At 39.0% G+C, this 27,671-nt stretch overlaps 1 protein-coding gene across 4 annotated transcripts in view; it reads left to right on the forward strand.

Moving 5' to 3' along the window:
* LOC124789792 (gamma-aminobutyric acid receptor subunit beta-like) overlaps positions 1-17,852 on the forward strand; it is a 328,288-nt gene extending 310,436 nt beyond the window's left edge. The window contains exons 7-8 of one of the 4 annotated variants that reach the window (XR_007016167.1): positions 12,480-12,568; positions 14,460-14,514. Coding sequence is in view for 3 of the 4 variants with exons in the window: in XM_047257265.1 (XP_047113221.1) it covers positions 14,460-14,699; positions 14,774-15,249 (716 nt within the window). In the remaining variant the exon portion in view is untranslated. Of the gene's footprint in view, positions 1-12,479; positions 12,569-14,459; positions 14,700-14,773 lie in introns of those variants that run through there. The other 3 variants (XM_047257265.1, XM_047257267.1, XM_047257266.1) reach the window with 3 other exon arrangements.
* Positions 17,853-27,671: the final 9,819 nt, after the last annotated feature.

Below are 27,671 nucleotides of genomic sequence, written 5' to 3' on the forward strand. Positions count from 1 at the left end.
CTAGCAAAACGTACTGCAAATAACGACTTCATTTCAAATGCAAAAAACAAATCAAAAGCTGTTTGGTCTGTTATAAGAAGTGAAGTTGGCAGTGAGGCAGAGAGAAAATGCCCTTCTAAAATAGTGATAAATGGTAGAGCTGTTACAGAACCCAGTGCCATTTGTGAATCATTCAATGACTTTTTCATAAACTGTAACAAATTTGGTGACTGTTCACCACCAAATACAAAGCCCAATATGACAGATAGCAATTGCACATGTTTTAAGTTTTCTCATGTTTCCATCTCAGATGTCATCAAAATCATAATGTCCCTAAAAAATTCAAAATCTGCGGGGTGGGATGAGGTCCCCACTGAAATAATAAAAATAGTCTGTCACAGTATTGCATATCCACTCTCTTTCATAATCAACCAATCATTTGATGAGGGATGTTTCCCAGATCGATTAAAATATCCAGAAGTTCGGCCCATACACAAAAAAGGCAAACAAGATGAATTGGGCAACTATAGGCCAATCTCACTGTTACCAATTTTCTCAAAAATATTTGAAAGAGCTGCATGTGATCAGATTGAAAATCACAATTCATCTAACAGCATTATCTTAGGCAATCAATATGGTTTCAGAAAAGGCCGCAGCACAATCCATGCAATAAATGAATTAGTCACAAAAGTCAGCAGATGTCTTGATGATAGAATGTGTGTGTCAGGCATCTTTTGTGACCTGTCCAAAGCCTTCGACACAGTAAATCATGACCTGCTTCTCCAAAAATTGGCACGCTATGGTTTTCAAGGCAAATCTCTTAGCTGGATGTCATCATACTTGGCAAACAGAAAACAAAGAGTACTTATTAACATCAACGGCAAGAAATTTCTCTCTGGCTGGAAAAACACTCAATTAGGTGTTCCACAAGGCTCAATATTAGGGCCACTGCTTTTTCTATATTATATTAATGATATGCCATGTCAGGTCCAGTCTGATACTATCCTCTATGCAGATGACTCAACAGCCGTAGTCTGTTGTAAAAATGAGGTAGACCTAATTCGTCATATTGAACAAACACTTGGGGAAGTGGAGGCATGGGTCAAAAACAATAACTTAACATTAAACTTTACAAAAACAGAAATTGTTCATTTTACCACAAAACAATCTGCACAGTCTATAAGTGAAATAAGGTATATGGACAAAAAATTAGAGACTGCAGACTGTGTCAAATTCCTTGGCGTGTTAGTCAATAAAAACCTGTTATGGAGTCGCCATGTGGACAACATACTGGGTCGATTGAATAGCCTTGTATATATTATGAATATCTTGTATAGTATTACTGATTTAGCTGTAAGAAAAACTGTATATAATGCATATTTTGTTTCAGCCATTAGGTATAGTATAATTTTCTGGGGGTCTGAAAAAACAAATTTACTTAGAGCTTTTAGACTACAAAAAAGAATCATCCGGGCAATGGTGGGAGCAAAACCAAAGCAACACTGCAAACCTTTATTTGTAAAACTGGATCTAATGAGCATTCCAAGCATATACATCTATGAAACTCTCACTTTCACGAAAAGAAACCCACAACTTTTTGAGGGCAACTTCTTCTTGCATCAATATGATACAAGACATAGAACGAGCTTCGTGTTACCTACCCACCGTTTAAAATCATATGAAAAAACCCCATACTATATGGGCATGAAATTTGTAAATAAAATATGGAAAGATATGGATGACCCAAATGTAAAAGGCACCAAAAGAGACCTGGAAAAATATCTGAAAGATAAATGTTACTATAGTGTAGAAGATTTCATGAATGATAACAATGCGTTATAATTGTAATTAAAATACCTCTTTGAAGATGTTACACCATGTATATTATTAGTTTGTTGTATTTTTAGTATTGTTATATATAGTGTAAAAACTGACAAGTCACCTATGTCACAATCTTTGATTGTATAAGGCATGTTATGTGATAATAAAAATTGAATTGAATTGAATTGAATTTGCTAGCAGCACAACATTGCCTGCAGCACCTCTCCTGGACTCATGACCATATTGGTTGGACCCTAGATGACTGGAAAACCATGGCCTGGTCAAATAAGTCCTGATTGCAGCTGGTAAGAGGTGATGGTACAGTTTGGGAGTGGTGCAGACTATATGGACCCAAGTTGTCAAGAAGGCACTGTGAAAGCTAGTGATGGTACCATAATGGTGTGGGCTGTGGTTACATGGAATAGACTGGGTCCTCTGGCCCAGCTGAACCAATCATTGGCTGTAAACAGTTTTTTTGGCTACATGGAAACCATTTGCAGCCATTCATATACTTCATGTTCCCAAATGTATCACCAAGCCACAATTCTTCACAGTTGGTTTACAGAACATTCTGGATAATTAAAGTGAATGATTTGTCCATCCAGATCACCTAAGATGAATCCTGTAGAATATTTATGGCACATGCACAAGAGGTCAGTTTGTGCACAAAAAACTGCACTGGCAACACAATTATGGGTGGCTATAGAGGCAGCATGGCTCAATATATCTGTAAGGGACTTCCAACAAATTGTTGAGTCCATGCCATGTTGAATTGCTGCATTAGCCAGGTAAAAGGAGGTCAGACTTGATAATACAAGGTATCCCATGACTTTTGTCACTTCAGTGTGAATTCAATATCTTGTAAATTATTCAGTAATTTTTACTGGGCTTCTTAGTTTTGCCTATTCAATCCTCTTTTGTCTTCACTACTTCATGTTTCAATGTTCCCAATCATCTTCTGTTGTATTCCTTTCCCCTGATCCTGTCAAGCATTGCCTACTGCAATTCCTGAAACTTTCAACTACGCCTGGTTATTTCAATTTGTCTGAGTCCCATCTCTTCAATTTCCTACCTTGTTGCAAACTATTCAATTTTTGATCTGCAGTTCATAACCAGTAAATTAGGATCAGAGCTTACCTTTGATCCCTGGAGATATTTTGCAGTCTAAATCTGGTTCAAATTCTCTGTCTCATCATTACGTAATCAGTCTGACATCCTCCCAAGTCCCCTGGTCTCTTCCACATATATAACCTTTCATGCTTTTTGAACCATGTGTTAGCAATGATTATGTTATGCTCTGTGCAAAATTCAAACAGGTGGCTTCTTCTTTCATTCCTTTCCCCTGATCTGTGTTCTCTCATTGTCTATTCCTTCTCTTCCTTTTTCTACTATCAAATTGCAGTCCTCCATCACAGTTAAATTTTCATCTCCCTTAACTATCTGAATAATTTCTTTTACTTCATCATACATTATTAAACTTCTTGACAGGCTGCACTGCTAGTTGCCATCTGTTGTGGTGAGTGTTGGCTTCGCGTTTATTTGGCTTTTTTGTGTTCACTTTCTTAGACCTGTTCCAGCATTACCCTTATTTGCTTTTTGTATTTATACCTCTGTATTCATCTGACCAAAAGTCCTGTTCCTCCTGCCACCACACTTCATTATTTTCCACAATATCTCACTTCAGCCTGTACAGTTCCCTCTTTAAATTCTCTAGCCTTCTTCTTTAGTACATCCGTCTATGACAGGTTTCAACTGAAGGTTTTCCACTGTGTTCTGTTCTGAGTATCCTCCTTCATCTATTTGTATGTCCCCTTTCCATATTCATACATCGTTCCAATTATCTTTCTAAGTCTTCCTTTATCCCTTCACTTTTCCTTCTATAATTCTTTGTTGCAGATAATTCCTATGCAGTACATGTCCAAGCCAAGATCTTTTTCTTTTTCTGATCACACTCAATAATCTGCTTTTTACCCCTATTTTCTTCATTACTTCTTCATTCTACATCTGTCTGTCCATTTCACCTTAAGCATTCTTCTCCACAGCAACTTTTCAAAACTTTCTAGAACCTTTTTTCCTCAGTGCCATTGGAATTATTCCAGATGTTAGTAACTGCTTCATCTTTGTAAATTTTCTCTTTCTTATAGATATCCTCCTCCTCATTTTGTCCATTCATCTTCCATTCCATATCATATACTTACCACATAGAGAAAAGTTTTTACTTGTTCTACATTTTTTTTTTTTTTTTTTTTTTTTTTTTGTCTAAGAATATGTTAAATGGAGCTGCTTCTTGCTTATTCTTGTCGCTTTTGTCTTCTCTATATTTATTTTCATTCCATACTACTTGCCTTTTCTTGCAGTTCTTTTCAGAATCCGCTGCAGCTCCTCTTCTGATTCTGCCAGATCTGCTTCACCAGCAACATATTTTATAGTTTTATTATTTCTCCTCCAATTACAATCTCTCTTGTATCCTCTATGGCCTTATGTAGCAGTTGTTCTCCATATACGTTAAACAGATTTACTGACAGTGAACATCCTTGTCTTACACTTCTTCCAGTGCTCATGTATTCCATCTTCTTCTTCCCTACTCTGTCATATTTTGCTTTGTGTATATTTCATTTATTGATCTTTTATCTTTCCAGTCTTAAAATTATCAGCAGTACACTCTGGTTGATTCTAGCGAAAGTCTTCTCCCAACTGATAAAATAAATATATAGCTTCTTGGCAATTTTTACTGTTCTTTCTCCAGTCGTCCTTAGACAACCTATTGCATGTCTTTTTCCTTTGCTCTTTGTGAACCTGAACTCGTCTTCCCCTGTATTTTCCTCAGACAACCTGTTGCATGTCTTTTTCCTTTACCCTTTGTGAACCTGAACTGGTCTTCTTCCACTATATGTTCCTCAATTTTCTTTCAATCTCCTTAATATAATTCTCATTACAGTCTTCATAACATAACATGACTAATAAAACTAGCTGTCCTGTGGACTTAGCATTCTTTTGCATTGCAGTTGTTAGGCAAAGGTACTAGAATAGTCTTATGAAGGTCTTGAGACAAAATTCCTGTGTCATAATTTCCTTGTGTGAGCAATGCATGTAGCATACAAACACATAACAGAAAACAGTATTCACACTATCTTTCAAGTACTATTTCTTTGGTTGATTGGTTGTTTGGGGAAGGAGACCAGACAGCGCAGTCATTAGTCTCATCGAATTATGGAAGGATGGGGAAGGACGTCAGCCGTGCCCTTTCAGAGGAACCATCCCGGCATTTGCCTGGAGTGATTTAGGGAAATCACGGAAAACCTAAATCAGGATGGCCGGACGCGGGATTGAACCGTTGTCCTCCTGAATGCGAGTCCAGTGTCTAACCACTGCGCCACCTCGCTTGGTTACTATTTCTTTTTCTAGTAGTAGTACACACATTCATACACACACAACCACATAGATACCCAAATTCATAATCTCCTGATTATTGGTACTCAGTTACTGAAAGCAGTTGCCTGAGCTGATGGAGGTGGGGAGAGGGTACAGGAGGAAATTCCTATCTGAACTATGCAGATGGGAATTGTTTCTTCAACTCAGTCTGCATTCTTGCAATCCCCATGGCCTAAACCTCTGCCAACTTGTTTCCACTGCCTCACCTTGTCTTTTCCCTATTCTCTTCTGCCAATGCCACTCCTTCTCCATCCAGATCATGCACTGTCTTCTTTCTCCCATCGCTTTTCAACTTGACTTCCCCCTCCCCCATATGGGCATTCAACACCCCCCCCCACCCCTTTTTCCCTTTCAGTTCCCCCCTCTCCCTCTTCCTACATCTCATTTGTTGTTCCGTCTGTTCTATATTCTTTTTGCATTGTTGTGTGGCTCTGAAGTCATCTGTCCAAAGACCTGACTCTTTCCCTCCTTGCATCCTTCTGTAGCACCTCCCCACCTCTATCTTCTCAGGCGACTGCTTTCAATAATCGAGTATAGGCAAGTGGTTGCCTTTCCCTTATTGTATGTATTGCTCCATCCATGAATTTGTCAGGTCTAAGACTTTCAGTGCCTCAGATGGTGCTCTATAGTAGCCCAATGCTTTCTTTTCCTGGAACCCCTGAATTGCTTTCTCTGATTCCCACTTCTCCATCTTAGGATTTCAGTCTTCTTCATTCTCTCTTCCTTTCCCTGTTCATCTTCCAAAACCAGTATGATGTTATCTGCGTGTGCACTGTGCAAGTCTTCCACGTAGTCCATTCAAACTTTCAACTTTTCATCTATATGTGATGTCTTCTTTCCATCTTAATTTAACACTACTTGTTTTCTTATTTTCATTACTTTTTTTCTTGTCAGGGATTACATTGTTCTGTATATTTCTTGCAAGTTCCCTTTTTTTATCTTTTCCAGTTATTCTATTTCTTCAAACTGTTTCCTCATCCAATCCTTTCTATCTTGGTCAGTTAACTTTTCTTAGCACCTTGTTAAGTTTTATATACTGTCTTCTGCCTTCTTCAGACTTTTATTTTTCCATTTCCTGCATTAATCCATTTTATCCAGCATGCTTCCTGTTATACAGTGTTTCTTATTTCATGCTCTCTCTAGCTTATCTACATGGTAAAAGAACTAACATTTCACACTCCAATCCATAGAATACCAGTTTTCTTTCTCCTGATGAAGACATCCTTCTGAGTAGTCCCTGGCCAGAATGCTGAATGAGGTACAATTTTACCTCCACAACATTTTACCCAAGAGGAGACAATCATCATTCAACCATACAATAGAGATGCATGGCCTCAGGAAATATAACAGCTGTGGTTTCCCCTTGCTTTCAGCCAATCACAGTACCAGCCTTGTAAAGCCATGTTGACTAATGTCATAAGGTCATGTCACTCAATCACCCAGACTGTTGCCCCTGCAACAAGTAAAAAGACTGCTGTCCCTCTTCAGGAACCACATATTACTTGATGGCCAATTACATTTTCAAAACGCATTTTTCACTCTGCAGTGGAATGTGCACTACCATTTATTACTACCATTTATTACCAGTCTTTGTCATTCACCAGCCATGGCTGGACAGACTGTGTCAAAGTTAAAATCAAGTGATTTAAAAAATAATTAATTACAGAATAACATCTAAACTTAATACAGGTAATTTATATAGACAGTGTCATGTTCACTCTGTCCATTCGCTTTCTTCACAGTCAAAGAATTCTTGGACCGAGTATAGTGGGCATTGTTTTAGGCCTTCAGCAATTTGTTTCTTGAAGTTGTCCAGTGGTAGGGTCTGCAATGCAATTCAACAGGTAGTTCGTTGAACATCCTCACAGCAATCACCAGAAAAGTCTCTCTTGTTTTATATCCTTGCAGCCTGCCAAATGACTCCATAGCTGTAATCCATACAAAATGTGGCTATGGAACAAAGCATAGTAGACAGTTATCAGTGTTCATTTTGTTTTCTAGTACTGAGTGTTTGAAATTCCCTTTAGGACTTTTAGAGGGGAGTGAGTATATAATATTTTGAATAGGAAATGTCATCCAGTGATGCAACAGAGCATCAGTGTTATAGGTGCCAGCACCTGCAATGTATGTATAAACAAGGTGATTCTGTGTTATAAACTTTCTAGGATAATGGTGACGGATAAATGTATCAAGCTGAGGTAATGGCCCCTGTACCAGAAACAAACACGTCAAAAAACTGTTCTGATACCTTTGATAGTGGAATACATGTATTGGTAATGTTGTTGCCAATACTGTAGGATAGGCAGATTTCAAACATGGTAGTATGAACCAAAATAAGGAAAGAAATGTACAAAGAATGTGGGCTCTGAAATTCATACTGGGGGAGCTATGAGCACTTGTTAACCTTTGCTATTGTGAAACACATCTCCTCTATTGAAAAAGTCCACATAGCTCTTAAGGTATGTATTTTAGAGCCCATGTTTACTAGGTTTTTTTTCCCCTTTTTTTCCATCCATACTATCACCTCTGAAAGTTTCTGCCTTATTCCACAGTCTACATTACGGTGCATGTCAGAGGGTATCCCTTACCACTATTAGTCATTTCCTTTCCCATTCCACTTGTAATCTTGCCCTCCCACACATAACTATCAAAATTCTCTGTCTTTGCACAAATTTTGAAAGCTTCAAGAGGCATAAGATATACCAAAAAATAACTTTTTACTTCTCTTCATTATCTCGTTGTTGTTGTTGTTGTTGTTGATGATGATGATGGCTCAAACACTTGCTGCAGAAATTTGGATTTTGTAGGTTCTTGATGACTAAATAACTGATGAAGATTTGCCTGTGTTATTCTTGAATTTTATTCTTTGTCACATCTTTCAACATCACACCAATTTACATTTTCCACATTAAAAAAAACAATAATTACATAGTTGGTGACAAACTAAAAAAAACAACATCTACTTCCACCAAAGGCATGTCTACCACTACTTACATTCTGCAGTACTCACATTATTCCAAAGAGCTTACGAAGCAGAAGAGTTTACAAACTTTCTTTACCAAAAAAGAATCTTCATCAAATTATATCGTTATTTTATCAATAAATCTAGAAATAAATTTAATGATTAGAGTTATATTGTACAATTAATAATATAAATTTTAAGTATACCATAAATTTCGTAATTTCAAATATTTTTCGAAGAAGAATAATTTTAACTGTTAGTACATATCAATTGTAACACATTAATTTCCTTTTTTTATACATTTTAGCCTGAAATATAATACATTATATACAAAATCATATGAATTCTTTTAATGAAACAGCTGAGATAATTTTAACCTATGCAAGAACTGATGGTATACGTGGTATTGGTTATCTCTATTTAAAAAAATAAAATAAAATAAAATAAAAAAATAAAAAAAAAAGGTAATGTTAGAGGAGTGTGATTGATCATACACTCATAAATAGAATGAGAGAGAAACAACTGTCTATATGCATCTGCAGCATGAACCCTGTTTTACACACAACGTATGTTGGAGGAAACAGAACCATTCTGCAATCAGATGCAAATGCTGGTACTCTAAATTTTCTTAATAGTGTTCCTTGAAAATAATGTTTGCCTTCCCTCCAGGGATTCCCATTTCAGTTCCTGAAGCATCCCTGTAATACTTGTGTGTTATTCGATCCTCCCAGTACCAAATCTAGCAGCTTGCCTCTGAATTGCTTCAATGTCTTGCTTTAATCCAACCTGGAATGGATGCGAAACACTCAAGCAGTACTCAGTAATGGGTCACACTAGTATATAGTATGCAGTCTCCTTTACAGATGAACCACACTTTCCTAGAATTCTCCCAATAAACCAAAGTTGACCATTTGCCTTCTGTGGGCATTGATGATATACCTCTAACAGTATTAAAGAAGAGTGCAAAAAACCTAATTGAAATACTCACACACTTATGTGGCTGCTCACTTCAGGCAGGCACTTTCCCTGATGTACTGAAAATGTCAAAAGTTTTTTCAGTATATAAAAAAAAGGTGAGAAAGATAATGTAAATAACTACAGACCCATCACAGTTGCCTCCTGCATCTCAAAAGTATTAGAAAAAGTTATGTATGACAAACTTATGAAATTTATGAACTAAAAAAACATCCTACATAATGAACAATATGGATACAGGAATAAGAGTTCAACGACAACTGCTGTTTGTGAGTGCATCAATTCCATCCTAAACCTGATGGACCAAAAAAGAAATCAATAGGAGTATTTACTAACTTGTCAAAAGCTTTCAACATGGTGGATCATAAAATTCTGCTATCAAAGCTTGAAAGATATGGTATTCAAGGTCTGTCCAACAACTGGATCAGTTTCTTTCTGGCTAATCGTAAGCAGAAAGTGTGCATCAAGCACACATATATCAAACTAAAAACTGTATCTGAACAAACTGCCTGTTGGCTTCTGTCATGGGTTCTTCAGCCGACGTTCGTCTGATGATTTTTCTCACATTTTGCCAGCACGAGAGGCCATCATTGTCAAAGTTTCACCCTCCATTGCTGGTGGTGGATTGGAGCCAAGCCCATGGCTGCAGACTATATGTATCTGGAGCATCAACGTCCGATGGCTTCTCCGCGGTCATTTCCAATATGATTCTGTTGCTACCTGCAATGGTCGTTCGCTGTAGGACATGAAACCAGAATCCATTTACCTTGCGGCTTTCCTCTTTCTTTTTGCAGTTGTTCTAATGGTTTTGTATTTCTACAGCTTCTCTGAACAAGTGGGTGTGATAGTTCTTCTCTACAACCAGAACTTCCAAGTCGGCAAATTTTACAATTTTACTATGTGGTCGGTCTCTCACAGTGAGTGCTCTGCCACAGCCAATTTCTCCATCTGACCCAACCTGGAATGTCATTTATGTTCTGTAATTCTGGTGTTGATCAATTGTACAGTCATTCCAACATAAACTTCTGTGCCTGTGCATGGTATGCGGTATATTCCTGCATTGCAAGTGGGTCCCTTTTCTCCTTTGCCAATCTGAGACACTCTTCGATTTTCTTTGTCAGTTTGTAAATAGTCTTTATGCGATGTTTGTGCAATATACGGCTAATTCTGCAATATACAGCCAATTCTGTCCATCACTCTGGGAATGTATGGCAGAAAGGTCATACCCAACATTTCTTTTTCTGATTTCTCACTTCGCTGAGTGTTTGGTTCTGTTATATTTCTAATAACACTTGTGGAGTACCTGTGATATTAGAAGTATAACAGAGCCAAACACTCGGCAAAGTGAGAAATCAGGAAAAGAAGTGTTGGATATGGACTTCCTGCCATACATTCCCAGAGTGATGACAGAATCGGCCGTATATTGCACAAACATGGTGTAAAGACTATTAACAAACTGACAAAGAAAATCAAAGAGGTTCTCAGATTGGCAAAGGAGAAAAGGGACCCACTTGCAATGCCAGGAATATACTGCATAGCATGCACACGTGGAAAAGTTTGTAGGAATGATTGGACGATCGATGAACACTAGGATTACTGAACATAAATGACATTGCAGGTTGGGACAGCTGGAGAAATCGGCTGTGGCAGAGCACTCGCTGTGTGGGACCGACCATGTAGTAAAATTCGGCGACATGGAAGTTCTGGCTGTAGAGAAGAACTATCACACCAACTTGTTCAGAGAAGCTGTAGAAATGAACAGTTGTGAGAATAGCTTCAACAAGAAAGAGGAAAACCTCAAGGCAAATGGAGCTTGGCTTCCTGTGCTGCAGTGAACGACCATCGCAAATAGCAAGAGAACCACACCGTAAATGACTGTGGAGAAGCCCTCAGACGTTGGCATGCCAGATACATATAGTCTGCAGCCGCAAGCTCAGCTCTAGTCCACTACCAGAAATGGAGGGTGAAACTTTGATAATGCCAGCCATTTGTGCTGGCAAAACGTCAGAAAAATCATCAGACCGTCAGCTGAAGAACCCGAGACAGTCGCCAACAGGCAGTTTGTAAACAAGTGGCCATGAAAGCCTTAACAATTTTGTATCTGAACACTTATCTGACTACAAACAAATTAAATGTGGTGCACTCCAAGGATTAGTAATGGGACCCCTTCTGTACGTAAATGATCTAAACTTAAATGCTGATGCACATAAAACAATCAATCATATTTGCAGATGACACCACAGTTCTACTAAAAGGAGACAGCAATGAACAGTTACAGCAGTGAGTTAACATGGCCACAAAACAACTTACCAGCTGGGCTCAGAATTATCAGCTTATAATAAACAGTAAAAAGCCATTGTACTAAAATTCCACAATGTTCCTAACAAGGACGTGTTTATCTCAAAGGTCTCTATCAATGACAAACTAATTGTTAACAGTACTGAAGCCAAATTCTTAGGGCTTTGGCTGTTAAGCAACGTAAAATGGAATGAGCAAATTGAATATCTCAATGCAGAACTGAGCAAAACATGTTACCTTCTTTGCTAACTAAAATCATTCTGTAGTAAGAAAACAATGATGAATGCATATCATGCCTACTTTCATTCTCAACTTAGATATGGGGTCACTTTCTGGGGAAACTCTAAAACAGCTGTAGCAATTTTAAACTAAAAAAAGGGCCATTAGAATTTTTTCTGGGTGCAAGCCTAGTGACTCTTGGAAACCTCTGTTTAAGAAATCTGGTAATCCTCCATTACCATGTGTATACATTATGGAAACCCTTTTATTCTTTGAAATAAATGTAATAGGTAAGGACTGCAAAAAAAAACTTTTATATACATGATCACTTTACCATACAAATCAGAAACTCACATATAACCCAAATCAGCACAGCTCTGTGCCAAAAACATACTTTCCACATGGGAAAAGCACCTTTGGAAAATCTCTAAATTCATATTTACAGCATCACTGCTTTTACTCCATTGAAAGTCATTTAAATTTATGAAATGTGTTATATAAATACTTATGTATAAAGTGCTTTATTGTAACCTTCAATAAGAATGCCTAGAAATGACTTACAGCTGTATACTTATAACTTGACTTGTCCAATGTCTTATGCATAAGCTGCTTTGTAGACAACGGGACCAATAAATAAAATACAATACAGTACAATAAAATACACTGCCTTTTCCACCACAGTCCTCACATGCTCATTCCATCTCATATTGCTTTTCAGTGTTATGTCCAGATATTTAAATGATGTGACTGTGTCAAACTGGACACTACTAATGCTGTATCCCTAACGTTACAGGTTTGTTTGCTATTCATCACACCAACTAGAAATGTTGTCCAGGTCATCTTGTATCAACAGATTGCTGCCCAACTTGTCCAACAAATCATGTATGTATGTAGAGAATATTAGCAGTTCTGTCACACTTCCCTGGGGCACTCCTGACAATACTCTTCCATCTGATGAACACTTGCCATTGAGGACAACATACCAGCTTCTATAACTTAAGAAGCCTTCAAGCCACTCACATATCTGTGAGCCTATTCCATAAACTTGTACTTTCTTTAATAGCCTGCAGTGGGGCACCATGTCAAACACTTTCCAAAATATGGAATCTGCCTGTTGACCATCATCCATAGTTCGCAGTATATAATATGAGAAAAAGGAAAGCTGAGCTTCACACGAGTGATGCATTCTCAAACTATGCTGATTCAAGGACATAAGCTTTTAGTCTCAAGAAAATTTATTATATTCAAAATGAGGATATATTCAAGGTTTCTGCAGCAAACCGATGTTAGGGATATTGGTCTCTAATTTTGCGGGTCTGTTCCATTGCCCTTCTTATGCATAGAAGTCACCTGCACTTCTTTCCAGTCACTTGGGACTTTGCACTGGACTAGAGATTCGTGATAAATGCAAGCTAAGTAATGGACCAATGGCATAGAGTACATGTATTCCAATGTCACAGGTAACAGAACAGTTTTTGCTTATAACTTTTCGCTTCTCATGAGTAGATCTTCATTTCCCCTCACAGGGAAAATTAAATTTTAGTCATAACTGTTAGAGACATAGCACAAGTAAAAGGAATACATTTTTATGAAAAGGATAGATTGCTGCTCACCAGATGAGTAGAGTACTGTAGAGTAGAGCAGAGTAGAGAAGTCATTGAGTCCTCTATATGGTGGGTAGTGATTTATCTTTTTCATAACAATGTATTTCTTTTACTTCCACTGCATGCCAAACAGTTGTGAGTAAAACTTAATTTTCATGTGAAGAGAAATAAAGATCTACACAGGAGTTGAAATTCTGATCAAACGTTATGAGATTCCAATACTGCTACTAAAATTTTCAAGAATGTAAATAATAAGATATAATAGGAAAAAAGCTATATTGTGTTGTATGTTTGTTATGTACACCTTCTACAACTACATAAACATCTATACTCTGCAAACCACTGCAAAGTGTATAACAGAAGGTACATCTCACTGTATCTGTTATTAAGTTTTTACCCCTGTTGCAGTCATGTATGGAGTTTCATAGTATTTGACAGAAGCATAATCAAGTCTAAAAACATGGTCAACATCTTTCTGAGAGCTATTAAAACAGTTTTTATTGAAACTGCAACACATTTCACAGTGCCATGCAATGTGAACGATATTCTGGTATGATTATAGAGTTAAAATGTGAATATACAAAATTGTCATGTTCAGTATAAACAAAACTCTAAAAAGGTTAGTCCAGCTACGAGTTATTCATGTTGAATTTAATGTTTTAATAGTTCATGTCCTTAATGGTTACTGATTAATGTTGCAAATTTTACATAATTTTACAAGTCACACTGGATTTTTCCTATTTTCTCAATGCATGTTTGAATCAATTCATGTATTTAACAATATACAGTATTCAAAGTTCTTGTGTAAGTACTCTTGTCACACTTACATTACATCATGACTTTATATGTAGCATCAAACCTGTTTGTTCCACATGAATTTCTTCACATATTTTTCATCTTTGGCATTTGTGGGACTTACTACAACATGAAAAAAAAAATCCTTTGATCCATCGCACTATTGGTACTCCAATTTGGCACCACAGTTATGAAAACAAAACTAAACAAAGAGCATGAGATGATAATAAAGCTGAGAAAGTAACTATTCCATAAAAATACAACATTCACACAGTGTAGAAATGAGCAGCACTACTGTCCATGCAAATTTTCTTGTTATTATATGGTATGCAAATTTCCTAAAGAGTTAATTATGTTATTTCATTGATTTTCAGGTATCACAACTGTACTGACAATGACAACAATAAGTACAGGTGTCCGTAGTTCTCTTCCTCGAATATCTTATGTCAAAGCAATTGACATATATTTAGTTATGTGCTTTGTATTTGTCTTTGCTGCCCTGCTTGAATATGCAGCTGTTAATTATACATACTGGGGAGCACGGGCCAAAAAGAAGTCTAAGAAAACCAAGGAGGCTGAGGAGAAGAAGACAACGCAAGGCACGACAATACCAAGTTTGTGAACATTTATCTATATCAAATTTGTTCATGTAAATAACATAATAAAAATATAATTTCCTTTCTCACAGGCATGAAGCCCATTACTTCAACAACTGATGGTTTTGCTTCTGCAACAGGTGCATCACCCGATCAGGAAATAATTGAACTTCAAGATGTGCGGATGTCTCCAATACCATCCATACGCAACCGACACAACAGTCGCTTTTCTACATCATCCACAGAGCCTGTGGATCCTTCTCGATTTCCTCCTAGTTTCCGTATGAATCGTTCTCCAGGGTATTCATTTCCAGTTCGATCTACTGGTGGACTGAGGTTTCGAGGATCGAGGAGCCATATACAACATACAAATCATCGGCCAAAAGTGTTCAATGCTCTAAAACGAGGAGCATCAGCTATTAAGGCCTCCATGCCAAAAATTAAGGATGTTAATATCATAGATAAATATTCACGGATCATTTTTCCAGTTTCTTTCATGCTGTTTAATGCTGTGTACTGGATTTTTTATTTTCTTCCAAGTGAAAATGATAAAACCAAAGTGACTTAAAAACAGTAGCAAGTGTGTGTGTGTGTGTGTGTGTGTGTGTGTGTGTGTGTGTGTGTGTGTGTGTGTGTGTGTGTGTGTGTGTGCGTGCGTATTTTCTGTGGAAGTGGACAAGCCAGCAGCAAATGTGAGGAACTAAAGACTTTTTTAATTACCAAATAAGGTGTAAATAAGTGGCATTTCTCTGTCATTTAAAGGTCATGGTTTTGAAGACTTGGCATTCTCAAACAAGGCATCAATACCCAATGTTGTTAAAACTATAATGAGACCGTCAATGTGAAAAATAGCCCAAGGACTGCATTTGCTAAAATGTGATGATAATTTGTGATACAGAGTTACATATTCCTTGCGGAACAAATTTAAAATTAATGCAATTTCATTATGCTCTGAGTCTGCAAACTATTTCACAAAGAAGGGCATTACCATACAAATTTGACATGTTCCACCTGTAGAGCTGCTTTCACCTAGACGGAAATAATTACTTTTCTTATCATGCAGCCTTACTACAACAGGAATAAGATGGTGCAATAGAATGCTGTTTTCTATCATAATGAAGTGACAAATGAAACTGAGGCATCAAGATCAATATTAGTTTACCTTAAGTGATTTTTAAAGTACTTTCAGAAATTTAATAACAAAGAGTCTGTAGACAGACATTTCCCAAAAAACTACACACAAATTACCTGAGAAATTGTATCATTGAATATTAATACTGCCACCATCATGATTGTCCCTTCACCCACCCCTTTCCCTTTCCACCTCATGTTGCAATGTAGCATATAAATTGATCCTGTCTCCTTTTGTTCCAGTGTTATTGTAATGTACCACCACCACAACAACAACAACAACAACAACAACAACAATTAGGCACACAAGATGCATTTATCTTCTGTTGGTTCTCACATGACTGTTAAACAATTACTGCTTTCTTGCCTTTACATCTCCTGCTATTTAAGCCTTTCACCCAGTCAGTTAGTTCTTTATTTTTGTTCACACATCTTTTCTTCTTAGTCTCTTCACATAAGCAGATTAACCATGTCTTGCATTCTCTACAGTCTCAACCTTCATGTCTCACAATTAGAATGTTAAAATAATGCACATTCTTTCCAAGCTATGAATTCCAGTTTCAGAAACAAATATATTGTTGGAAAATTGTACTGTTATTTAATGGAAACCTTGTATTCCAATAAAACACTACTGGTCTAACATATTTTCATTTTTCCTGAAACTTCCTCAATGGGCGTTGACACTGCTGAGTTGTGCTAAATTTTTTTCTCGGTGTGTCTTCTCTGCTTTCCCTGTTTCATTTGATTCCAGGATTCAGTAACTTTTCTGACACTGCATTTTTAATTTTAAGAACCACAAAGTGTGTCCCCTTACATGGCACTCAATGTGAAGCTACGCTGTATTGTGCATAATGCAAATAGTCCTACACAGAAAACAATTTTCAAAAATATTTCTGCCATTTATCTACATAGTCGCAATGATTTTAGGCACCAGTGAATGTCATTTATGTCCCCTTTCATAAGTGGTAATAATCTACTCACAACACACACAAAAAGATTATGCTGACAGAGACCAAAAATCATTTCTATTAAATACAAAGAACAGACATAAAATGCAAGCCTGTAAGGTTAGTTATTTTTGTTCATACAGATATTTCCATGATCTCCATTTATCTTTTTAGCTTTTTAGTATTTTTAATAAAACACAAATAGTCATTGTATTGTTGACATCTTTGTTCATAGATTCACTTATTTACAATTCACTCATCTAATCTCAAAATTACAAATGTTTCTTTGTCCAAAGTAAGACTTAGCGTGGTGGTACCATAAAACACTGTCAAACGAAGAGAAACATTCTTGAGTTTATGAATTTCAATTCATACTGCTTGCTAGTGGACGTACAAGTCACTTCCATGTATCAAACATTGAAACATTCACATTATATGCTAGTATGCATAAAAACTTCATATTTTTACATAAATTTTCCTCCATATTTTTACATAGTGCTGCTGTTTGTTATTAAGAAATATGTAAAACAATGTTGTATGAGAAAAGAAGTGTTATGTACTACAACAAGTAACTATATTGCTACTGGTTAGCAGTATATGTGAAAATACATAATTGTTGCAACTATTAACAGAAGAAAAACTGTGAAAATAGATTTATGTTTTCATGCAAAATGATTTATGGAAATATGGTGCTTCAAAAGACGTGTGTTGCTAAGGCAATGAATGAATGAGATATGTTGTGTATGCTAATCTGCACATTCTTATTCACTGGCTTTGAGAGATTTTAAAAGTACTGCAGGCAGATAACTAATGTTAGTTATTGTAATTGATGTGTATTGTTTCTTCAGATAAAACTGTATATTTTTTTATTTTTCATGTCAGAGAGAGTGAATATTCATGTTGGTGTTTTATCATAAAGTGAATGATAATGTGGTTAAAAATTCTAACAACTACCTGAAGTTTATTAGGCAACAACGGAGTTTGTTAGTTAAGTTCAAAAGACAAGAATAAAGTTTAAAGAGTCTCCTGAGATACTTGTTTATTTCTGGTACTGTCTTGTGCTCACAAGACCCCCTACTCCAAGATGGTATAAACTAAACTTCTGTAAGAAAACAAAACATCAGCCACTTGCCATTTGTGCAAATTAAATATTTTGAAATATGCACTACAAAAAGTCCATTTACTATTAAATTAAGTTCACAAATTTCAGTATTTTGACTTAAGTATGGATTCCTCTAAATATAAAGAAAGAAATCTTTGCCCATGAGAGAAGCATACAAATCACTGCACTACATGTGGGCTTGTCTCCCAAGAAAAAGTCTTATTAATGTTTTATTCTGTCACTAACAACGATGGCACCAATAATGTCATTAAACTAGATTGGTCAAGGAGGCTAAGGAATTGTGGCTCTGACTTGTGAATCTCTATTACAAAACAGTCATCAAATCCCAGTAGCACATTGTGTAGCTAAAGGCTCACAGGGGAACAAAAATTTGATTTTCAGTATTTAATATAACTATTCACTAAATTTCAAAATTTAAAATGCTGTCATAATCTACTCATCAAGAGGTATAATTTATATTAAAGGCTTAAAACAATAAGTCAAGTATTAAAGTTAGAAGCTTTGTATATAACTTAAGACAATGTAACTCAGTGTGCAAGTTAACCAGACCAGGGTTTCTAAACCGCCATGTTGCGACACAGTGGTATGTCATGAATATGTATCAGATGTGTCATATGATTTTTAATTTCTTCTAATCTTATGCAGAAGAAATATCTAGAAGATAGCCTCTTCAAGAATCTTACACAATAAATTTCTAAAATTTATATCTCATAGCCATGCCTTAACAACAAATCTGTGGGTTTTCTAGCTATACCGACTGACCACACACAGAAAACTCCAACTGATTACGATCAGGCACTTCTATTACAGCTCATATAATTGCACCAGAGTCAAAAGCACACACAGTCCAAAAGAACACCAAGTCCAAAGACAATTTACTCTGAACTTGACAGGTGGCAGTTACTGGCGGTCGATGGTCGCCACAGATGCCGCCGCCCTCCCGCACCTCCTGCCCCAGGAGTGCGAAGAACTGTGGGAGTGGGGGGGGGGGGGGGGGACATGGGTGTGTGGACTAGTGATGTTATAGTCTGACATCCAGTGCGGAGGATGGACTGGTTGACTGCATGCGTGAACTGGACTGGCACGGAAGATGTCGTCATTGAAGTACGGGTGGAGAGGGGGATGTGAATCTTGAGCATTCTGTTGGTGCTGAACATTGCAGCTATGCCAGCTGAATCCACTCTGTTTGAGATAGGGACATTACGAAAAGTCCCCTATTAGGAGAACGAAGATGGATCCCTCGCGGAGCTGTAAGGGAAGCTCATCATGTGGACACCCAGAAGCACTGATTGACAGACAAAGGTCATCAACAGTGGATGTAGAGAATACTAGGGGGAATGGGGGGTGGGGAGAATAATGTAGTTCAGGGGAAGCAGTAAAACATTCTGTGGGGCATTGGTTGCCAACACTTGTGACGGGTTAACGTCACACACCACATGTGGTTGGGCCTGAGGTTGTGGATCATCACACGCAATGCCTGAGTGAAGTGAGGGTAGAATATTATCACATGCAACAGCTGAGCTGCCCGAAGGTGTAGGATTGGTGCACATATGACCAGGGTGGGGCGCAGGGGAGTGGGCGGTATGTGTGAGATCGGAGCCATTGCATGACACAGGAGCACTCAAATCAGGAGGTTGTGGTTCAGATTCTTCAATTGTCCAGGTTGGTTTCACATGTTGAAGAGAAACTATGTTGATGGCCATTGATGAGGATATACATAGTATTGTCCATGTGAGCCAATACTCAGTGCAGGCCAGAGTAACGTGGCTGTAATGCTGGTCTGACTGTGTCATCCTGTAACACAACGAACTTGCAAGAGTCCAGAGCCAAATACAGAAAAACCTGATGGCAGGTGTGTGGTCATGGAGGGGAATGCAGATCATGGCTTTGTGCAACCAGACACTCTCAACTTGAGCAGGGAGGTCAGATAGGTTGACAGTTATTTCGTTGTTGACAAACTCACCGCCATTCCATATGAGGGTCACTTTCAAAGTCCTGTGCCAATGCTCAACCAGTCCATTGCTCTGTGGGTGGCAAGCCATAATGCAGAATCTATCCACCCCACGGAGCACACAGAGTTTGTTAAACAGCAAGGATTCAAACTGCCTACACTGGTCATGGGTGATGGATGTAGGGCAGCCAGATTGAGCTATCCAGGAGGATATAAATGCTCATGCTACAGAATCCGCGGTAATGTCCTTCAAGAGTGTTGCCTCCACCCAGCAGGTAACATGGTAGATGACAGACAGCATATACCTGAAAGCATCAGACATGGGTAATGGTCCTATGAGGTCCAGATGCACATGTCGGAAGTGGCCTTTCAGGATGTCGAAGTTACCTAGAGGGGGTTGTGTGTGCCTGCTGACTCTGCTGTGCTGGCACTGTATACAAGCATAAGCCCACGTACGAAATTCCCTCTTCACCTGGCCACACAAAGCATTCTGTAACAAAGCACATAGCAGCCTTAGCACCAGGATTTGAAAGGTTATGTAACATATTGAATACTTGGCAAAGCAGCACAGATGGAACAATAGACCGTCTGGTGCTCATGGACATATCGCACCATAGTGACGTTACCAAGCCTGGTAGGTTGCAGGAAATTATCTGGAGGGAAGTAGTGGGGTCCTGTCAGAGGTTCTGCAGTTCAGTATCGTCCTGTAAGCAGGCCAGTTCGTTGAAATTAATGAGGGACAAAATTGAATTGATACATGATAGGTAGTCAGCCACCACATTTTCTGAACCTCGGATGTAACGGATGTCTGTTATGTATTGGCATATTAAGTCCATCTGCCAAAACCGATGTGCAGGAAGATCAACAGCGGGGTTATGGATAGCATTTGTGAGGGGGTGATGATCTATGAAAAGTGTTATATTCCTTCCTTCAATGTCTTCACAGAAATATTTTACAGCTTTGTACACTACCAGCAATTGTCTGTCAAACATTGACCATTTACGTTGAGCTCCAGATAGTTTGTTGGAAAAAAACTGAAGTTGCTGCGTCATGTCACCAACGTGCAGTTGTATGACTGCACTGATCATGAAATCGCTCGCATCCACTGTAATAGAGATGTGGGTGTCTGGCAAAGGGTACGTGAGAGTGACAGCACGTGCTAATGCTGATTTAAGATCTTCAATAGCTCTCACCATATTGTCAGTCCACTGTACCTGGCTATTGCCAGAGGTTTGTTTACCAGCCGGAGGGGTTTGAATGGCTGCCGGCATCAGTAGGTTATGACAGTAAAAATTGATGGTTCCTAAAAGCCAGCATAATCCATGAAATGACACTGGGAGAGGTAGGTTATCAAAGAAGTCAACCCAGACCCAAGGGGGGTGTATACCTTTGGAGAAGATGGTGTGCCCCAGAAAAGTGACAGCGATGCGTTGAAGTTCTGACTTGGCCAGGTGGAGTTTGTGTTCTCTGTCAGAGGAGGAAAAAATAAGTATATCATCAAGGTATATGCATAAAAATATGAGCAGTTAAACAAAAGTGAGTCTATAAAACGCTGCCAAGTTTGGGCCATGTTTTTGAGACTATAAGGCATGTAACAAAATTTGTAGAGGGTGAAGGGTGTGACAAATGCTGTCTTTGGTATGTCACTCTGTTTCATGGGTATCTGTAAATATACCTTGCGGCAGTCCAAGACGCTGAAGATGTGTGCTCTGCTAAGTACTTTCGCAAAATCTTGTATATGAGGTATAGGGTAATTGTCTAATAAGGTCCCACGCATTGAGGTGGTGAGAGTCACCACAGAGTCACAATGTGCCATCCTTTTTGGAAACTAAATGTATTGCTGAAGCCAGTTGCTGCCTGATGGATGGACAATACCTGTTCCTCTACTGCAGCCTTAGCAAGGCTTAGTTCATGTAGCAGTAGTCTGCGTGCTTTATGACGCAATGCTGGCCCATCCATTGTGACAATTTTGTGTGTTTTTCCATTTGTGATAACATTCAGCAGGGCAACCAAACTCGCTCAGGGGCCATTGCGAATGGGACTCAGTAGCACACAAGAGTCACTAACCTGATGTGCTGGCGGAGCTGTCTGAGGTGGCGGCATCAAAGTTCCACAAGTTATGTCCCCAGTGTCGGGGAGTGGCAGCATCAACCACGAGGTGTGTCGTTGGTGTCAGGGGAGGTGGTGGTGGTGGTGGGGAGGGGGAGGGGGTGGGGGCAGTGGCATTGACAGGTGTTGTATGAGGCAACGTGCTTCATTGAGCGCTTGTGTAGCCAACAATATGGCATGGTTCAGTTCAGTGTTGCAAGTGCGGAGATCATCGACTGCCGAGTGCTTGGATTGAAGCTGTGTGATGGAAGCTGCAAGGCTGTCCACCAGTGAAGACCACTCGATGAGAGCCCTCTTGAAATCATTGTGAAGCTGACGGGAAGGGGGAGCCGAGGAGGCAACTGAACGCACAATATGAGTAGATGAGGCGTGATGCAATAATGCGGCGAACTGGAATCTGGAGACAGACTGAAGTGAAAAAGGAAGTCAGTGCCTAATACTGGGTCATCTACATTAGCCACATAGAAGGACCAAGTGAAACGTTTGCCAGGTATGAGTTCAGTAGGTGACTCGGCAAAACCATTGACATGAAGTGGCAGTTTATTTGCTGCTCAAAGAAACAGTTTGGTTGGTGTTGTGTCCATTACAGTAAATGAGGGAGGTGTGATGCTAATGTCTGCTCCAGTCACAATGAGAAAATACCAGCGGAAACCTAAATCCAAGGGGTACAGATGATCTCGTGAGGTGGAGGATCTGACAGACTATAACATCTGTGATCACCCTTCCATATACCCATGAACCATGGCGCCTATTTTGGCCTGCATGCGGCATTTGGGAATGCACAGGGCAGGCGGCAGTTGCAAGTGGCATCCCCATAAGTGGAGTGGAACCAGCATATGCAGAATTCAGCTGTACTCGTCCCACCAGCTGAAGCACCAGGCAAGGGGAAGGCTCGGAGGGCAGGTGCTAGCCTGGTTGGGGTGGGGAGAGGCTGGCGATGAACCACTGGCAATTCCCCGTCTTGGCCACTAGGTGGCTGCTGCTCCATGTGCTGTCTGCGATACACACATGCACAGCCTCTGCCCCTGTTGTGGAAGTATAGTCACAGTATTACCAACCTTTGTAGTATTAGGTGCTGTGCTACGTGAAGGAAGGTGGCGGTGCCAAATAATGGTGTATGCCTCCTGGTCTGCCAACTGTAGTTTATCCTCGAGTGTTGCTTCAGTGTGGGGAAGCAAATGTAATTGTAGTTCTTGCAGCAGCTTCACCAACTACAATATCCAGAGCACTAATTTGGTAAGATCTTAGTAGTGAACTGTGCACGCAAGTGTCACCACAGGTGGGAGGTGTTTGTGTCACCTTAAGTCTCGTCACAAATAATGTTGTGAATAGTATCAGCTGGCGGACAAGAAAGGCGTTTGATGAGTGGTGCACACACAGAGGCATATTTGTTACTCTTGGGTGGGTTCGGCGACATGTCACTGATAAGATGTGGGTGGTCATGCAGGTGGTTCACTAAACACACAAAACAAGTGGTGTTGTCCACAATGCCATGTATTTCCAACATGTTGTCTACCAAGGTAAACCACGTCACTGGGTTGTCCGGTTGTAACAGTGGCAGCTTTGGAAAATGACCTGAGGCCAATGCTTGTGGGGATGTAGAAAAGGCACAAACCATGCGGGGATTCACTGGCACAAACTGTGCCTTGGTGATGGGCAATGTGGTGTGTTGACCATCAGGTAGCTGTGCAGGCAAGATGTGGTGTCCAGTCCCTGTAGAAAGGAAATCTGTATGGCTACACAACAAGCATGACGCAGCAGGCACAGAAGGATCGACAGCCTATGCAGACGAAATTTTGAGCAGAGGCATAAAATTGTGACTGAGTGCCGAGTCACTGGGCAGAACCATGTCAGGTGCATCGCCAGAGGTGTGCGCAGAGTGGCAGAATGGATAGGTGTATATGTGGCTCAGTGCGAATGACGCGAGCGTCCCTTCGACTGGCACTGAGGGGAACACATTAAACCATGGACTGCTCTGAGGAGAGGGTAGCCATGCGTGTGGATCCCAAAACCAGACAGCTGTGTGGTCTCTGTTGGAGTGCAGTAGAAAATGAGGTGAAGGGAATCTCAAATCTTGTGCTGGAGAAGCATCCTTTCAAGCATAGGATGCCATAGAAGGCATCCACATTGATGTTACAGCTCCCCATGTGGTGTGCCAGTGGAGGTTAGGATCATCTGGCCTGTTGAAGCAAACACTGGGAGCACGAACATTCCCAGTGTATTAGTAGCACATGGGGTAAAGCATTGTGCATCTCAGTCAAAGGTCCCTTCTACAGTCACAGCACCCTGCACTGCCAGAGAAAATTGAGGTTTCAACATTGTCTATTTGTGTGAAAGCGGTGATACACAGCAAGTTAATGCATATTTTTGCAACTCCAGGTCACCAAAGTGGGTTTTCTAGCTATAGCGGCTGACAATGCACAGCAAACTCCAACTGATTATGATTGGGCACTTTTATTACAGCTCGTATAATTACACCAGACACAGGAAAAACATTGCAGACAATAACAACTCAAATGTCCACACCAGAGTAAAAAGTACACACAGTCCAAAAGAACAAAAAGTCCAAAGGCAATTTACTCTGCACTTGGCAGGCAGCAGTTACTGGTGGTCGATGGTCGCCACAAATGTATTATTTGTACTTCATGTACTTCGCTTTTTTGCATCTAGTGAAAAAATCATGTTCAGTGGTGTTATGGCAGTCTGAAATGTATTTTGGCATGCCCCAAAGGGAAAAATATTGAGAAACATGGACCCAGACTATATTCAGCCAGTATTTTAAAATAGAACACTTCATGACTTTCATGAAACTTTATGCATTATTTTAAAACTATTTGAAACTTTTTCCCACTGACGCCACCCACAAGGTAATGAAAGGAGAAAAGTCCACCACTTACTACATTTTCACTGCTCACGCAGTAAAACTTCAGCATCAGGCATGACATTTTCATTTGCTGCTACTTTACTACAAACCCTATTAGGAACACATTTTGTGCACAGCATCTACATACACCACTGAATGTACTAGCATAATTACATCATTATACAACACAAAGTTCAAAACATATTATGCCCTAAATATTCAGATGTGTGAAGAGCTAACTTCTCTTAAAATGGAGCTGTTTTATGTATGGTAATTCAGTTATTTAGAAGGATGGATTATGTGGGGTTACTGATCCCCCCCCCGCAATCAGCATGAAATTGGTACAGTTTCTTTCTTGTCTTTCTTTGTTATCATTTAGATGCTGTAACTATCAATCTGACAATGTACACTCTGAAAATTGATGATTTTGACAATCTTAGGGCGAAAGTCCTTCAAATATTTTTAAACTGTGTGTGTGTGTGTGTGTGTGTGTGTGTGTGTGTGTGTGAGTGAGTGAGTGAGTGAGTGAGAGAGAGAGAGAGAGAGAGAGAGAGAGAGTTATTTTACTACAAAAGTGGAGAATCAATACAGACATACATATGTGAAAAATTCTACTTTTTTATTGACTGTGCAGTCTATTTTAAATTATTTCCAGATTTTTTAAAACTATCTACATTACATGCATGGTGGAACATTCTGCTACCTTTAAGTCAGGGAGCATGCTTACTGGGTCGTCTTCTAAACATTGTGCAGTAGCTAGGCATCACAATTAGAGATCTTCCAGAAATCATAATCAGAATTCTGCCAAAATCCTCAACAAAAATTCACAACAAAATCACAAATACCATTACTTATAAACCCGCCACCATGGGTGAAGGCAACTTGCTCATTTATTAGTTCATATGGGTGAAGGCAACCTGCTCGTTTATTAGTTCATACCCAGGATTTGTACCTTCACATAGACCTCCCAGATATAACCAACTAAAGATGACTAGTTCCATGGAAAATGACACATAATATAATAAAAGATTTAATTACATGATATAAAGCCTAATTAATTCATTCATTTTCAAAACCATCAGCATATTTATGATAATGTTTGCGTGGTCTAATACTCAGTTCTCACAAGGGAAGTGACTGACCTTGAGTGTTCAGAAGCACACAAAAATCTGCTTAAAATATAAATTGCTCATCTAAAAACAGGGGTATGAGTCATTCACTTGCAAAACACAGCTATTTTGTGCTAACACCATCCAGTGGTGGCATGTCATACCTGCACCGACAAGCAGTTAATCTGCTTGCATGAACAATATAATTGCAGTAGAAGGCTCTCTTTCACTGTATTCGATTGTGGGTTGGACTGCAAAGAATGCGTATCTTTATCATGAGGTGAGTTAATCCCATGAATGTTATCAAAATGTTAGAAGCAAAGTGCTGAATATGGTAACTTAATCAGAGTCGACGATATGTAGTTTGCGAACATGTTATGTCGCATAATAATTCAGAAATACAATGCAGATGACACAGTAACCCAACAAGATATGCTGAAATGTTCAGTAATTTTGAAGGACAGGGAAAGCCCATACCTGATGTTGATTCATCCAGCAATACAAGACTTTCACCTCGAGAGCAACAGGAACTTCAGGTATGAACCATCTCCACCCAAAATGTTAAGGACCAGTATATTACGAGATACTGATGATTACATAGTTATCAAAATTTACAAAGAATATTACAATTATAGCTTAAATTCCCATAGTAAACATATGAAATGTTACAAGCATATTCAAAGTAAACCAAATTGCAGGATAATATTACATTATGTGACTAGCAAAAAGTAGGACTGAATTCACTTCAAGGGAAACAAGCTGTCACAATCAAACTTTAAAGCAGTAGGTCAAGTCACAATCTGATAGGGCAAAAGAGTATGAATCTGCTGTTCACTATTGGCATCTGTGAGTGTGGCTACTAGAAACATTGAAAGTGATTGGCCTGGACAATTTGGTAGCTTCAATTACTTTTAACAATGAACTTAAGTGTGAATATGGTATTTCTCCCAGGCATCTTCCTACATTCATCACATGTAAGGAAATAACAGAAGATCACAGTATTCATTAGAAGGCATGATGATTTCTGGAGGAAGTGAACTAATATGTAGTAGGCTGGACAAATAAAATGTTCAGGACAGTGACCAAAGTCTCAACTTTATTACAAAATGTCTTCATTGTCAGTGCTAACTAACAGACAAGAGAAAACTACTGCTGTGTGTTGCAATCTGTGCATAGCACTACACACAGCTATACTACTGCTGTGGCTTTATCAATGAGTCGCGCATTAGCTAAGAAGTTCTAAATCTGTTTTCAAGATTCAAAAGGCACTTTTGGTCCAAATGTTTCTAAGAAACTTGAAGCAACATGACCACAAAACATTCATATGGAGGCAAGCAAAAATGGAAAAATTATAAAAGAGCATATGGAAAGTTCTCTATATACTGTCCTCAGTAAAAATGTATGTGACAGTGAGTAATGCCTATTGCTAAGTGATAATTGGTCAGGCCAAGAGATCATACTCTGTTGGGTGCAAGTTTTCCAAACAAGGAAGTTACATTCAAGACATTGCAAATGATGGCAACAAAATATTTCCAACCTCTTAATGTGTACTTCTTTAAGTAACGTAAGATCTGCATGAGAAGGATCATTGAACATTAACCTTTCAGCATAAGAAAGGGCATCTATACATAGCCTCACAACAGATCCTGACCTAATTATCCTACCACCAGACAAATGTTCCACCACTGTCATTATGAATTACAGTGAACCTCAACTTCCTGGTTGTTAACCTCCTCCTCTCAGATGGCTCCATCCAC

The sequence above is a fragment of the Schistocerca piceifrons genome, chromosome 3, assembly GCF_021461385.2.
Source record: "Schistocerca piceifrons isolate TAMUIC-IGC-003096 chromosome 3, iqSchPice1.1, whole genome shotgun sequence".
NCBI classification, from domain to species: Eukaryota; Metazoa; Arthropoda; class Insecta; order Orthoptera; family Acrididae; genus Schistocerca; species Schistocerca piceifrons.